At 35.3% G+C, this 17,339-nt stretch overlaps 1 protein-coding gene across 8 annotated transcripts in view; it reads left to right on the forward strand.

The window, feature by feature from the left end:
* Positions 1-647: 647 nt before the first annotated feature.
* LOC137246213 (Krueppel-like factor 7) overlaps positions 648-17,339 on the forward strand; it is a 54,487-nt gene continuing 37,795 nt past the window's right edge. Inside the window, exons 1-2 of one of the 8 annotated variants that reach the window (XM_067777298.1) lie at positions 648-887; positions 9,375-9,684. In XM_067777298.1, coding sequence (XP_067633399.1) covers positions 9,673-9,684 — 12 coding nt within the window. In that variant the 5' untranslated portion in view covers positions 648-887; positions 9,375-9,672. Of the gene's footprint in view, positions 888-4,478; positions 4,941-9,374; positions 9,685-17,339 lie in introns of those variants that run through there. The other 7 variants (XM_067777297.1, XM_067777300.1, XM_067777301.1 and 4 more) reach the window with 7 other exon arrangements.

The raw sequence follows: 17,339 nt of genomic DNA on the forward strand, positions 1-17,339 counted from the left end.
AAAGCTCTTGATTATTTTTGGATATCAGTTGTTACCCGTAATAAAGGGAATTGTTTTTTCTGGTTAACCGTTAAATGCTTTCTCTCATCGCGACAGAATTCGATAAACATATTTCCCCTATTTCGAAGAATACTTCCGGTAAAAACAGACGAAATCTTTTAGTTATCACGCTCACTCTTGATCATATTTCGTGCCAAAAACTGAAACCAAATAAGCTTTAGGATAGAAGCTCACAGTTATAGTCTTAGGTTACACTTGAACTTAGATTTCCTTGTGCTGTCATCATACTTTTTGACATTTCACAAAACAAGGCCTAGATACATCCGAGCCCTCAATGAAAGTTTTTCCTCAAAGGCGAATGGGCAATGCTATCCGAAACGCATGTGATGTGTGCTTTTTGTGCTACCTTCCACATATGTTCACTCATATACAACAATGCATTTGTGATATGATATGTGTATCATAGTTGTTGGACATGTTTTGTTGAAACCCAATCGAATTGAGAACGGCAGCCCTGAGCATACTCTATTGTGTATGTGGGGAACTTTGTCTTAAACACGACATCCAACAGCGATCGCTTGAGGTGCTTCCACTTAGTAACCCTCAATATGATGTGCGCGTTTTAGTAGCATCCAGTTCGATATTATTCTGCAATGTAGCGTGACGTTTGTGCGCTTTAATATATAAATAATTATTTTGTTTAATTCTGCGCTCAATGCCGGAAAAGTGCTTATGTTTATTGCTTTACAGCTTTGCCGCTCTTTGTGATTAAATTGTACTTACATATGTTCTGTATATGGGGTAATCTATCACCGGCTTTGAGCACGTGCAAAGCGCACAGTTCGTGCAATATCAAAACAAATAAAAATTGTGTATAATAATAAAGGGTACGTCCCCAAAACAAAAAAAAATTAACTCAGAAGCATATTAAATTAAATTGTATGAATCATGCGTGTCTGTATGTGTGATATTAAAACACAACCATTGTAAATAATACTAATAAACTAAATAAGTGCGATTAAGGTTGAATATTGGCGCCAATTTTTTCACGCTACTATCATGAAGCCAGCGCAATGGGCGGTGTCAACGCAATTGTACTAATTATGCAACTTTAAGAATACCTCTCAACACTATTTTAGGTGCAACAGCAAATTTTTAACAGAATAAGCGCGATATTCTTAAGAAAATTGGCAAATCCCAGATAGTTTTTTTTTTTTTTCAAAAAAAAAGTTAGCTAATCACTGGAGGCATTTGGTTTGGACGATGTTTGCCATATCCTGAATCGTTTTAGCTTCAATTGTTTAATGGCATATGATAAAAACAATTTGAAAACGCTATAAGGGACGAGACTCTGCTTCAATTTATGGTGTGCCGTTCAACTTATTGATGGGCCTACCTTTTGTATACGGACTCGATACAATTGTTTTTATTTTTATCGGCCTATTGATAAATGATTCAAGGTTCGATTCGAGCTCAAGGCCAGAACAATGTATTTTGTTTTTGGAATAGTAAGTAGAAAATTTTTCAGACAACCTGCCATAGCTGCGCAGATAGATCCATTTCGAAGGGTGCTAAGCCTTCATCATCAGTACGCTTTAGGCATGCTGCGCTAATTAGCTAATTTAGCTATACAGTGGTGGTTTGTTTGACTGGCAAATTTGCTACTTCTATTCCTTTTTACCAACAATATTTATTCAGTGTTGCGTCATCTGGTGCAAATCACTGATAATGCTGGATTTTTGTTTATTGTCAATTACTTCGTTTGACATTCCCAAGTGCTCATGGTTTATTAACAATTGTTTTTGTTTTTATCGGCCTATTGATAAATGATTCAAGGTTCGATTCGAGCTCAAGGCCAATACAATTTTTGAAATTTAGAAAAATTAAAAAATAACAATAATTATCATTAGAAAAAAATTATTGTTCTGGCGTTGGACTCAATATATGCTATCGTTTTGTACGATCACGTATCGAAAAGCAATTTCACTCGAACGATGGATCGTAAAAATTATAATAAATTATGGATATAACAAGTATTGGTAGCCACCATTTCACATATTTCCGCAATCCGATTGCACATTTCAGAGCTATTGCGATTTAAAAAATTGATTTCGATCACGGATCGTATAACGCGATACGGACCCAGATACATTTTTATTTCTTATAAGCTTTTCATGTCACAAATACTCAAAACTGATTTTTACTCGAAATACTTTACTTGTTCTTCTGAGGAAATCAAAGTGAAATTTTTTTTACGGAAATATATATGAAATTGTTCAAGGTTGCATTCTCTTGTTACTAATTTTTCTATTTTTAAATCGATGTAAAAAATATTTTTGCGTGAAATGAGCCACATTTAATTTTTTTTTGGAAATTTTGAGGACATAAAGAAAACACTGCTAAGTACTAGAAATAGTAGCTCTAACTCAAATTTAAAAGCTTTTGCTTAAAATATAGAGTTGTAAGATTTATTTAAAACAAAAAATGGTAAAAATATCTTCACCCGTTCAGAAGTTATGACCAATACAAGAAATGAGAGTTCCACTTTAAATTCGCAATTTTGTGCAAAGTATGCAATTTTTTTAAAAACAAAGTATGAAGAAAATCAAAATATTTGACCTTCTATCAAACAAGGTAATTATTTAAGTTATCTAAGTATAAGTTGTTTTAGGTGGCCCGGAATACAAATGTTGTCCCTTGCCTAGACAATTTTAGAAAATCCTCAGTTTTTTATGGTTGTAGGCCGCACAAACTCTTTTGGTGATCCTACATGAATGAGTTCGTAGTGTACCAATTTTGGATAGCGATTTTTCTTAAATGCATACGAATGCCACTTTTAATAGATGTAAGCGGTCGATGTAACGTAACTGCCTCAGTGAGGTCTAGCGAACCACCGGTCTTTGCCATATCATTCGCTTTTTCATTACCGTCTATATTCCTGTGACCCGGTACCCATGTTAGAGTAATAGTCATTGAGTTTACTGCATTTCGTAGCACCCTCTTTCCGTTATCGGTGGCTTTAGGGGACGTTAGTGATGAGTCCAGCGCCTTTGGCTGTCTGAGAATATAACTTCCTCTCGACCCTTAATAGGGTTCTCCAACAAACAAGGGCTTATCTGTACCTACTAGCTCTACTTGAAAGATACAAGCTGAGTTTGGAAGGTGGATTGAGAAAGCGTCCACAATGTGTTCGGAAATAATCCCGTTAACAACATTGCAGTCCACCCGTCGGTGTATACATAGTGGGTGAGGTTGATTTTGTTAGTGCCGTCACTTGAGTTGGGGACTTATCGTTAGGTAGGCCAACACACAAACTTAAACTAGCACATAAAGTTTCCACATGTTGCTAAAAATTTACTCAAAATTTTAACTTTTTACAAAAATTTGATAGAACTGGATTGCAGTGGAGATTCAAAATGTAATTGTGAAATATTGAGCTTTTATTAGGAATATTATCATGGTGCAAACAAAAGCCATAACACTTTCAAACATTATACAAGTTAAACCTTGTCAAAAAGCTGTCATGAATTGTAGACTGGGTCGAAAAGAGTAACAAAATCCGTGCCTAAATTTGAAGCCCATGTTGGGAGTGTTTCGGAAAAAATAAAAATTTGTATCCTGCGAATAAGGCCGAATTGCTTTTTGTTTTATATCTATAATATATATAATTGTAACATATCAAGTTGAGAATCTCTAATCAATCTTGACAATCTCTACAATTCCTTCTATATCCCAGTGCTCAGAAGTACTTACGCAGGTCGTTGTCTAATAGTTTTTCCTGCTAAATCTGTCGTAGCCCCTAAAGTAAAACATCTTTTCACCAAATTATGAAAAAACTAGTTTAAGAAAAGGACTGCAGTGAAAAGGACATTAAAAATAATAATAACAGAGGTACTCAAGGCCAAAATCATGGCACATCAATTTAAAGAAAAACAGATGTTAAATAAGCAAGTTACAAGAAAAAGAAAACATTTCGGCTATATTTGCATAGATCAACTAAACTGTTGTTAAATGTTTCTAAGGTTCTCTAAACATAAGCCCCAAACGGGGGGGCGGTCTTATGCACCTTTTTTTCGTGTGGGGATACTTCCGTTCTAATGGATGGCTCCTATTTTGGCTACGGTTCAGCTTAGGCATACTTGAGATGTTTATCTAAAATAGTTAAACGGGGTATTAACAAACCGTATTCGTACCAGGATTAAGAACCGAAGTCGGCACCTAACTTTTATTTCCCCCCTTCTTGTGTAAATCTTTACCGTTTATTATTGTCGCTTTGACTATTTATTATCAGTTTTATTTTTCCATTTTCTCTCATTATTCCTTTCTCATACGTTTCTTCCATAACTAAAGTGATATAACGAAATAGCACATCAGCACTTGTGGAATAACTTGCTGCGTTACTCAGCCTCATATTTGATATAGTTAGTTGTGCATTTTACGCATATGACCTCTATAGCATCAATTTATGCATAAAATTTACCAAGTTACCTACTTAATTGGCGCTTTACTGTCTTAACAATTTTTGCAGTCCAACAAACCGCGCCAGTCGTTTCTTTACTGCATTCCCTGGCACCAATTGAAAACACTAAGGTAACTCAAATCAGTTTCCAATTTATCATTTCAGGGAAGGCGGCGCTTCACTCTTCCTCTGCTACCATCTTATTTCAAATAAAACGGGCTGTCCAGCTTCACCTCTGTGTTTTAATTCTCATACAGTTCGTTACAAGTACTTCCTCGATACATGTCATGGCTTTATTTTAAGAGCCATTGGAAGCAATAAATTACACCACGCTTACACATTTTTGTATTTTTCTGTAGTTTACAAGGGGAGCCTTAATTTTGCGTGCTTTTGGAGGATCTTATCGGCGGTTTCCGATGTTACAAATCAGATACACATTTAATATTTGGCGTGGACATAAAAAAGAACGGTCTTTCATTGAGTAAGTTCGAGAAGATGGGACCCACTAAAATTGTGCCTTTTTGCATGCAACTTCTCAACGTTTACTTGCAATATATAAAATATACATAAGTAACTATTACATATTTGAGCTTCAGCAAGTAACGTTTTGAATTGCACCTGCATCATTTAGAAGATTGCATGCATACTAACATAACTCATAAGTGCATGTGTGTACGTATGTATGCCCCTGCAAAAATCGCGAGTACTCCATGCATGCATGGATTACTCGCTATGGACCAACCGAGTGCTCCAAAATTAACCACAATTCATACAAAAAATATGATCCAGTTAACATTGCAATGTCCTCGGACTGGACCATATACTCCAGCTCCGCATTACATCAGAGTAATCCATGGAGAACCCACAGTCCAATAAACATCGTGTAGTGATTACAATCGTTAAAAGCGAGCAATGATCGGCTTACAATATGTTCGTGTAGAAACATGAATTGGTCCATTGCTGCATTAGAGTGGAGTATAATGGTAAGTACTCCAGTGGACCACATTATCCAACGATTTTTGTAGGGGCTGTGTGCCGACGTATGCTAAAACGGCATATATTCAATACAGTCAAAAAAACCAAAAAAGCACGTAAAACTTATTTATTGCACTATCTGATTTTGAGTCCAAATAATACATAACTGCCTAAGTGGAAGCAAGTTCATTGAAAAAACTGCGCAAGCCTTCACAATGTTGTTGTAACCGCGAAAATACTCGCTAAGTGCTAAAAAAAATAATATGGAGATGGGATGTCCTTTGTGGGATATGAATCAGATTTTGCATGGCAACGGCTTTTGACATGCTTTGCCGTCGGTATATTCTAAGCCTACTAAGTCCCATGTATTTATCCGTTACAATCTGTTTTATATGAGCTACCCAAAGTTTAATTTGTTGATTGAGTTATGATATATGTATGTTTATTATTTAAAATAGGGAGCAGAAGTGTATCAATCACGCCAGAATGTTGCTTAAAAAAAGCCATTACGCTCAAAAAGTGTACACAGCTCTTAGCAATACAGTAGTACGTTTATCTGTAGTTGCCCCACTATAAAAGCCTCAGTGTGTGTGTTATTGAAATTTTTTGTATGACATATATACATATGTCTAAAATCTCTGGCAAAGTTCACGTATCCATATCCATATAAAACAGCTGATCCAAACAACCTTATGGAAATCAATGTAATTGGTCAATGGTGCCATACCATAACACCCTATCCATAACCATACCATAGCCAACCAATTGGCTTTTCGCCATATCAAACATATTTGAGTTGGTGAATTTATTAACTTTTTGCAGATTTTAATTATTGTTTTGGATACCTTTTGGCTAAGACACTTTTTATTTGTCGTATACGTTTGTAATTTATGAAAATTCCACGATTTTTAGGTTGAGGCACCAATAACTGATACCAATTGATATTTTAAAGAATTTAGGGCAATTCCGCTTATTTGCAACCTTCTACTAACGTTCGAATCACTAAACTGTTGAATAAATAACTCCACTATTCAATAATGCAAAATGGTCTTTATTAAAGTACTTCACAATAACACTTCTACTCCTCGACAGATAGCGTGCTTAAAACAAACTGATTACTGATTCTCAGCTTTACCTCCTTTTATACTCTGTGATTTCCTCGTTCGCATACTTCTAGGCGTTTCTAGAATTTAACTTAGTTACCAGCTATAAAATTACCAGCTATAACTACAGATGCACGTTTTAGCTTCTCATATGCGCGTCTATATGTGAGTGATACTTGCACAAATCATTGCCTACTTTTGAGAGCATCTCAGATAAGATATATGCATGTGTTTGTGCGTCTCTCTCCGCTGCGTGTACGTACATATGTGTAGACATAATGATTGATTCGTTTATGTAGATACAAGTGACTGCCTGCTTTATTGTTGTTGTGGCTTCATTTACTTAGCATCAGGCTAGTGATGTGAGTATCACTTAGTGTCACTAATATTCGTCACAATATTTATAAGTGAAATTATGATTATGACTATGGCTTTATGACTATGTCAACTTTGCCAGACCCTTAAAATATATTCTGACGTTGGTTAAGTATATGCACTTCGATGCAAAATATTAATATTTTATAGAATTTTCCAATGTCATTTATTGTAAGAAAAGACAAGGTATGGAATATGATGTGTCAATCATACTCTGCCGAACACAAATATATAGTTGGTAGTACAGAAGACTGCAAAAGTTTTTGAGATATGCCATAAAATATTCACGATGTTGAAATTTGGCAATAATTGGCATTCAAATTCAAATTAAATTCAATTCAAAAAATTAAAAATTAATACTTTATATAAAAGTACATTGGGCACTCTCGCGAAATGCTTTAGACTCAGGGATGAAACGATACTAGTAAATAAAAGTAGGCATCGACACTTTTGAGCCGATACCAAGAAAATTTTTAGAAAAAGTAGTTGTATTTATCCACAAATTTTTTTGTTTGATTATAAGTTATCAAGAAAATTACCTTAGCACTTGCAGTTGTTTCATAAATCTTTTGAGAATACTCTGGAATATATAATATTTACGTCCTTCGCGGTTCGTATTCACTTTCGTAATTTATTCCAGCTGCAGTTATATGACTTTTTTTAAATTAGAATATTAACTGCTATAAGAGAATAGCGGGTAACGATTTATAAGTCGATGCACTGTCTATATTTTATGCGAAATATTAGATGGTGGTTTAAAAAAACTTACATGGGACCGCTTTAAAACAGTAGTATCGCTTTAAAAAATAGCGCTGGGTGGGCCCAATCGGCTACGTGATTCAGAGTATTTCTCCACGGAACTCTTTTCTGCATTCATGTATGTGTGTTGCCGGATTTACATAAAAGATTTTGCTGCGTTGCTACGCTGGGCAGATGAGTTCAGCGTATGGCTGAAATTAAATCTTGCTACACAAAATATGTGACTTGTGAGGCAAATAGTTGACATGTTTTAACTGAAGCCGACTTTACATGAACAGTTTAGCCACTTTGCTTCACTTTACACTTTGAGGGCGCATTCACATCGATAACACTCCACAAAGCCTTCGGGGAGCAACCTTATCGCTACAACAACAACAACAGGGCGCATTAATTTTTAAACGTCTATAAGAAAAGGGATCTGGCCGCGCTTCAAAAGAATAACACTCTTCTAATAACACACCAACTATGCGATCCGCAGGTTATCCAAGCAGAACGCCTTTCAGCGTTAGCGTCTTTGGGGCACGCTTCTGCACTGAAGTTCTGCAGAGATATTTTGTGCACTAGATATTAAGAAAATTCATTTCGTTCGCACTAATTTAAGTCTGGTTTTCTTTGCACTGTACTTGCTTTTTGTAAATCTCTTTTTTTTTTGGCATTTTGACTTTGTACCGTGTTATAGTAAAATGATCTAGCAACACAGCCTTATTGAGGTATTGTTTACAACTCATCGTAAGTAGGTTGTATGCAGCCGTATGGAGCCACATGCGCATATCAGTCAGTACCTTGTTCATAACACTAAATTTTCTTTATTACTATTTCTGCTAGGAAAAACTACTCATCAATAAATCTTACCTTGCATATGTCATTCGAAGTGGGTATAAAATATGTTGATCCGCTATTTTCTACGAAAAAAATTAAAAACGTAACAATTGTTCAATCTAAAGTATGATATTTCCGATGGCATGCTTCCATTCTCATACATCTTCATAAAAGTGGGAGTAGGTCTATTGTCGTTTAGCAAAACTCTCTCCTTTTCCGAAGAGTTTTGCAGCTACCATGGCAAGTATGAGCTGAGTAGCAACTTTACAGCTTCAAACATTTATTGTGTTCACAACTCAAGTCTTCAAGGGATTTGGAAAATATATGCACTCGTACAGGATTTGTATTAGTCAGTCCCTCGTGATTGCACTTTATATTAAAAAAAAAAAATTTAATATACTTTTTGCGATACATCCATCACGTTTTATATTTAATCGAGTATAGTAAAAGTGCATACTCAGAATTTCCAATAGATCATCAAAAACTAGAGTTAGGCCCAAACTCCCATTTTCATTTTTATGAGGCAAAAGAAAAAAATACGCGTTTCATTATTTTGACCAAAGAACAACATAGTAAAATTTCATCAAAATCAACAATCATGTCCTGCGCGGACCGGGTGTCTTGAAACCTTTATACCTTCGTGACCTGCCCTCTTTATAGTTAATTTTTCCATAATAATTTTAGCGCGATAAGTCGAACAAATATTAGCAATCAAAACATCTCTAGTATTGCGCACTGTAAACTACGCTCGCTCCCCCATCAAATTTCAGCATGCATTGCCACTAAAACTCAACTGCAAAATGCCGCAACCACATACATACATACGTACATACTACCATTGCATCAATTGTGCTAGTTATACATATATGAATTCAACATTACAGAGTTTATAACAATTGTTATATAGAGAGCGCAAGGGCTTTGGTAAAGGCCGGAAAACAATAAACAGGTGTCATTGCTTTTTTCTGTATTAGAACTTTGTGTTTTTGAGTGGTGGAGCATGGGTCGCGAAAAAGCTTTGCGCATAAACACGCACTTACATGAACCCACACGCATTCGCGAAAATATTCTAAACTATTGGAAGCAATCGAATGAAATTGCAATATTGGCGTTAACAGCAATAAAGGTCTACAACAATAGCAACAAAAGACGTTTATTGTTTTCTAAACTGGTTTACGTTTAATGGTTTTTATGGTAAGTATCCTTACGTTTAATTACATTTAAGCTTGTTCTATTCGTAAGTTACAATGTATTCACAACTGTGAAAAAATGTTTGTTATTGATTAAGAGACAAATTACAGAAATACTTATAACTTCGAAATCTCTCTGAATCGCCAGTTCTTCATCTGCTAGCTTTTCGAATACTGGGATGCAAATCTTAATACGTTGAGGAAAGGTAAACAATCTCTCTCTGGGCCGTTATCACCATCTCCAATTAGTCACTTGCCTATAAGCTATCGAATTTTTCTCGTTTTCTGTCAGATAAGTGCAAAGAAAAAGTGTAAACAAGAGTCAGATGTTTTGTAAGTTTTCGTAAAGTCAGAGTAGATTTTTGCCAATTATTCTACAAAATATTCACAATTGTCGATTTAACTGGTAGTTGGTCATAATGTCGAATGAAGCTATCTGAAGGATTGCTATCCTCCAGATAAATTCTGTATTACTTAGAGATTGTGAAAACGGTCCTAGGCAAAAAGATTTTCAACATGTGTCAAGACCACGTAAAATTCATTAACATACATTAGCCGTGTTTTTTACACGCGTATACGTTTCATTTACGCGTGAAAAAAACGCCTATCCTCGCTTAGATAATGCTTAGGAGACCCATCTAGCGGCTGTGGTTAAACAACTAGCTACAGCAACAGGGTGTACCGAAAAGCGGAGACAAAACGCTCTGATGGCCATAGGGTATAACATATAGCTGAATCAGTTGCGATGAATTGTGGACACACAGAACACACATAGAATTAGTGTAGAGGATGAAACAAAGACACATATTTCAGTTACATCTGAGTATAATGCGTATTGAAATTTAGTAGGACAAAATTTATGCGCAGCAATTTTAGAGGTGTATTTAAAGTTTGTCGCTTAGCAGTCCATATAAAGTTTAAGCGTAAACGGATATACGCGTGTTAAAAAACACGGCTATTATATGGATAAGAGCCGTTTCCACCTTCTTCACTCACACACTTATCTTTAAGTTATTGAAATTTTCGTTTTCAGCCGTGTTTCTGGTTTTCGGGCATCAACAATAGGTAAAGCATCGTCTGTCAGCTAAGTGAAAACAAAAAGCGTAAACAAAAGTCAGCTGTTTTCGTTTATTTCGTATATTCGCAATAGATTTTCGCAATTTGTTCTTCAAAATTTTCATAACTGGCGGTTGGCCACACTGTGCAAGTGAAAACAAAAATGTCAAATAAGTAAATCCTGCTGAAAAATATGTAAGACATGCTTTAACTAAAATCCAAATTAACTAGAGATGGTGAAAACGGAAGCGGAAAGTGGAACAGGCCTCGGCCTCCACACCATTATGAACGGTAAAAGTATGCGTAAAATTTCCATGGTGTTAATAGATTTTGATACTCTCTTTGCTTAGAGGTTGTAGTTGCTCCTTTCTCAAAATCGGACACTAAACAGGAATCTAATAGTCAGACAGCTTATATAGGTTCACATGGCGTCAGCGCTGCTTAAGGCCGGGTTTACATAGAACTCTTTGCACAATGTTTCATTTTTATAGATCAGTTTAAGGATTGGCAAATGTGTAGTGGATCGGACGGTAGATTTTTAGTCGGTAGATATTTAGCCGTAGTTGTCAAAATTAGAGCTATTTCCTTTATGCTTTGAGCTATCACAACTGTACAAAGAAACATATCATAAGACTTCATATGTACTTATTACAAAATATTGTGAAAATGAATTTACTACTTGCGGCACTTTTTGGTTTTGTTTTAAAGCAATTTCAATATTCTAGACTTATTCTTTAAATAAGATTAAACTCCAAAAGCGGAGTAGCAAATTGTTGAATTTCCATATATGATGAATTTCATATCAAAACCTATAAAAAAAGGCACATTTTGAAACCGACCCCCTCAGATTGTGATGAAATTTTCCATAAAGGTACACCTTACCTATACAAGCACAAACTTATTTTTAGAAATTCCATTTTTTGAAAAATTGTGGGCTTGTCAAGGTGTCAAAGTTATGAAAAATGCGTAAACAATGACGGTAATAGGTATTTTGAGCTGTGATAAATACAGAACGGCTCAACCGATTTCAAAACACTTAGTACCATTGGAAAGATATTCCGATCGGCTTTCGAAAATATACACGGTAAATTTTTTTTATTACACTGAAAAAAATTTGTTTTCAAAAATAAATTTTTAAACTTGGAAAAAACTGCAAGGGCCAACGAAGCGCTTGAAAATAAAAGCTAAAAGATTATTTTTTTAGAAAACTCTATTTAATATATATAACATATCCAAAATCTAAAATGGCGTATTTTTTCTTTTTTTTAAGTAAATATATATCTTTATATTTTGTTATCATGGTACTTTTGAGCTCTGATTACTACGGAATCGCTCAACCGATTTCCAAATTCTTGGTACCATTGTAATGGTATTCAAATCGGCTTTGGAAAATGTATACTGTAAAAATTTTTATTACATGGAAAAAATTTTAATAAAGTTGTTTCGATATATTCGCTGAGTGGCACTTTTACGCCACCAGCCATGGAAAACCAGCATGTGATGGTATAGGTGGGATATTAAAACGGGGCGCTCGGAATTATAGCATTGCAAATAAAAATCTAATTCAAACGGCGAAAGACCTTTATCACTGGGCTTCACAAACTCATAAGACCTCCATTGAAGTCGCTTATGCAGACGCTGACGACTACCACAAAACAATAGAAGAGCTACGTGCAAGGTACAAAACTGCTGAAACTATTACAGGAACTTAAAGCTACCATTCGTTCATACCTTTAGATGAATCTTCAATCAAATTTAGCAAACATTCCGAAAGTCAAAAGTATGAGGTGCGCAAAATTGTATATTAAATCGAAAAAAAATTTTTTTAATTATCAAGGGTAGGACCACATTTTGGGGGTGTCTGAAAAATTAGATAACACGATTCCTTTTCTAATCAATTCGAATTACAAAAAAATGCTTGATCTTTGAAGTTTTTTACAAGTAAAATTTTTTTGGAATATTTTTTTTTTTTCAGTGTAACACAAATTTTTTCAGTATACGGTTTCGAAATCCGATTTAAATATCTTTCTAATGGTACCAAGGTCTTTTAAATCGGTCAAGCCATCCCGTAGTTATCACAGCTCAAAAGCACCATGATATCAAAATTTGAAAAGATGCACTTACTTAAAAATTTAAAAAAAAAAAAGAAAAAATATGCCATTTTAGTTTTTGGATATGTTATATATATTAAAATAACCTTTACCCGCGGCCCCGTCCGCAAGGAGAAAATAAAATATATGGGCTATTCACATTAGCCTGCTTATCAAGTTAAAAGAATAACTGAATGAATTGATAACCTGATAAGCACGCTTACGTGAATAGTACAATACAGTTTTTTCGAATTAAAAAAAAATAAATTTTGTTTTTAAGTTAAATTAATTGATATGACAAGGGTGAAGAAATTACTATTCATAGAACAAAGGAGTGAAACTACAATTAACTTAACACAAAGAGAATTTTTTAGATGAAAACGGTGTTGCTTTTTCGGGTATTTAGTTGGTTAAAATATTTCAAAAAGGGTAATTATAGTTATAAGAGTTCCTTACAGGATTCATTTAAAAAAAATCAAAAATAGAACGAAAAAGCTGTGTTAGATATTAAAGATAGAACATACCGAATTTAAATTACGATTAATTAGCAGAAAATACATGGCCATAAGAGCTCGTAATTTAAAAAGGGATGTGTGCTGAACTACCGGTTACGCAGAGTCCTTAAATGATCCCAGAAGGGTCCCAAAATGATACCAAAATAGTTCCGAAACGATCCCGACGGAATCCCGAACAAATACCGAAAACCATCTAGAAATGATCCCTTAGGGGTCCGCAAATGATCCCGAAATATTCCCGAAATGACCCTGAGGGGATCCCGGACGGATACCGAAAACTATCCAGAAATGATGCCGGTAGGGTCCCCAAATGATTCCGAAGTAGTCCAGAAATGACCCGGACGGAATCCAGGACGCATCCAAAAACCATCCAGAAATTATGCCGGATGGGTCCCCAAATGATTCCCAAGAAGTCCCGAAATTACCCTGACGGCGTCCCTAAAACCATACAGTAATGATCACTAAAAAGTACCGAAATTACCCTGATGGCGTCCCGAAAACAATACAGTAATGATCCCCCATCCAGAAATGATGCCGGAAGGCGCCCCAAATGATCCCGGAAGGATCCCCATATGATCCCAAAATAATCCCGAAAAGGTCCCAAAATAACCCGGACGGATCCCGAAAACTATAAAGAAATGATCTCGGAGAGTCCCAAAATGATACCGAAATAGTCCCGAAAAAGTCCAGACATGACCCCGACGGGATCCCGAAAACCATCCATAAATGATCCCGGAGGGGTCTAGATATGACCCTGACGGGATTACAAATAAGGTGAAGCTAATTATAAAAGCATGTTAATAAGGCAGCAGACGCGCTGAGCGAATGAAGGGGACGAGGGGGCGGTGAGGAGACGGAGGGATGTTACTGCTCACCTTGTATTTGACCTATTAAGTTTGTAATATTAGTGAAGGTCAGTAAAAGTAAAGTTATAATGTGTAAAAATTATTAAAAAGTAATTGTTCGAAGGGTCGTGGGACCTTCCCCCTTCCATTTTCAAAAAAAATTTCGCTAGTAGACTATTGTCTATCTGTATCCCAAATTTCATCAAAATCCGTGTTACAGTTCTGGGTTGATTTAGTCACACAGACGAAAAAACACAGTTATTAAATTATAACTGTTCACTGCAGCGAAAAACACACCTCGGGTAGAAAAATTGGAATTAAATGATTGTATTTTGGTCCGTGGAAAAAATTTAGCAGATACACCAATCCTTTCGGAGCCCAATTTTGTTAAGTTTTTTTGTTCTGTCAAAGATAGGATAAATATTTGAGCGAATAATCCAGCTAAAATTTATTCACAACTTATATGTATGCCTCCAATACAATTTATCCCACCTGTCACAACCTAAATGTATGAGTTTAATCCCTCATGTCAGGTTAACACTTAGTTAAAAAGCTAACTTGCCGTTCTACAAGTGGCCCTAAGCTGTACTTTATTCCATTTGTTTCGTATCAAACAAGTATTCGCTTTTAATTAATAAAATTTAAAAATATCTTGAATACCTAGTCAAAGAGAAATTTCTAAAAATGTCTTTCCCGCCACATCGGATTACCCCTTTTGCAAATCAGTTTGAAGCTGCAAAAATCTTTGTGAACGTCTGGCGATTTGGTGTATCTCTATTCTTTTATACAACTTTTTCAAATATTCGGAATTTGTAAAAATATAAGAGAATTTATTCTAACCAAATTTGTATTGAAATTTAATTTTAGTTAAATAAATTTTAATAATATTATTAAAGACATTTTTAACTAAACAATTTTGCTGTTGCTGCTGTTTGCTTCAAAATTAAATTTTTGAGAAATAGCTTTAATAAATTTATGAAAATTCCTCACATCGATGTGTCATACGAAAACTAGCACCAGATTTTTTGGGTCCGACAAAAACGAGCAATAAAACTGAGTTTGTTATTTCTCACAGATGTTAGGGCGACAGTGGAACTATTGACTGTTTTTAATATATTAAAAACCAAGTTCGGATTTTTCGGAAGTTGTTTTTTTAACCAAATTTTTCTGAAAAGTAGCCAATTCAAAGTTGCCAATCCGGTTAAGTTTTTCTTACAAGTCGTTACGGCTTAAGCACGTTTGGCTATCGAATAAGTTCGTGTCTCAATTCTATCGTTAACGCTTGTACCAGATATTATATCCCTAACTATCTGAGTCGAAGGATTCATTGTAAATGCCGTTTAACGTGCAGTAGAAACTTACATCATTACTTGTTACCACTCAGCTAAAATCGTTTAAAGACAAATCGGCATCCTCGAGCAGATTTCATATTTTTTATTTATTTTTTTTTGGTAAAAAACTAAGGCCATTTGCTTGTTACAGTTTCAAAAACCCTGCTGTTTAAATACGAATCTTCGTTCCCATCGTACTCGCAGATAACATAAATGTCTGTACTACAGATATACGTTCGCAATTGTTCATAACCATCAACGACTCGTTTTTACATGCGTATATATGTATACATTTGCCGATTCCTGCTGGTAAGTCTTAGATTACGCCTGTAGTGGTTTTCGGGCACTTGATTTGTGATCGATGGAGTGCCATTGTTTACAACTTTGAACGTTAACACTTTGACATCGTGTATGATGCCGCACATGTGGGGCAATATATGTATGTATATAACTCTTTTTACAAATGCGCTTTTGCGTTGCAAGCACCAAACGATATGTTGCCCTCTTTGGCTATATTTGGCTTAACGTTGAATATCAAGTGCAGCAGCTGTGCTTCTAACAGTTGTTGTAGTAGTAAGGTACATATAACTGGCAGCCAATTTAAAACAAAAACAAAACAAAAAATTTGATGTTTAAACAACCAACTTACGTTGGTTGTTAGTTGGCTAGCCGTATGGTCGCCTGAGCTAGAAATCGCTAAGTTGCTGTCCAATTTTTAGTGCATAGTACGTTAATAGTACCCATTGGAATGCTACTTGCGGCTGAAAATCGTTCCCATAAATCTCACAGCGGTCGGCTATAGTTTAAAAAGCTTATCACTCTATGTGAATCCATTTAATTCACTGCGATTCAATTGACATTTGGATCAACACCGATTTGAACTTAAAGTGGCAGCGCCTTATGTTGAACTGACAGCTGTTGGCAGTTTGCGCAGATTAACTACAGCCATCATTACAAAGATTCTCATTGAAGACAACCACTGTTGACAGATGAAATATACTGACGCCATGATCATTTTATTTACCAAATGCCTTACAAGACATTTTGAAATATTTATATGTTGTAGGTTATTATTTATACAACTACTCAATTGTCATTAGTGACAATCAATACACTTAAATAACTAAATGTCTATAAACTCTAATGAATACAAGGACAGCCGACTCGTAGAAGAATTCTCCGGTTTTCGGTGAATTTCTCTGGGAAATTCATTGTAGTTCTTACAAGCAAGATCGGTCTAAAGAAACTCAGAAAACTCACATAAAGGAAATTCTTAAAAAATCTTGCGAAATAACTGCTGAGGAGCGACCCCGGTTAATTTTTTTTAAAGAATTTAAGGGTTAGTACTTGCACAATAGATCTGCAAAAAGGCCGCAGTGCTTCGAGACCTAGTAATAATAAGTTTAGTTGCACCCTCACTTGAGTAGGGGACATTTGGTTAGTTAGGCCAGCGCCCTACTACCTTTATATCACGATGGGCGTATCCTGGACTACACGGAAATTTCAACATATGTTTTAGTAAAAAAAAGCTATAATGACGTCTCGTAATTCCTTGAAGATGTACGACAAGGACTACATATCAAATTCTTTTCTACGCTGAAGAAAGGACACAAACATTTTCTTAAAATATTTTCAGACTTGGACGCTAAATTGGATATTGTTCAGTGTAGCCACGTTACAAAAATTGTGGTAGATCTACCACATTGCACCAACGAACAATATTCGAATTTATTGGAACCAAATTGTCTTTTAAAAACTCTACCACGCTCTTTATAGATCTTAAACGATATATTTTATTCAATCTATCATCAAATTGGTTTCG

The sequence above is a fragment of the Eurosta solidaginis genome, chromosome 3 (assembly GCF_040869045.1).
Source record: "Eurosta solidaginis isolate ZX-2024a chromosome 3, ASM4086904v1, whole genome shotgun sequence".
Classification (NCBI taxonomy): domain Eukaryota; kingdom Metazoa; phylum Arthropoda; class Insecta; order Diptera; family Tephritidae; genus Eurosta; species Eurosta solidaginis.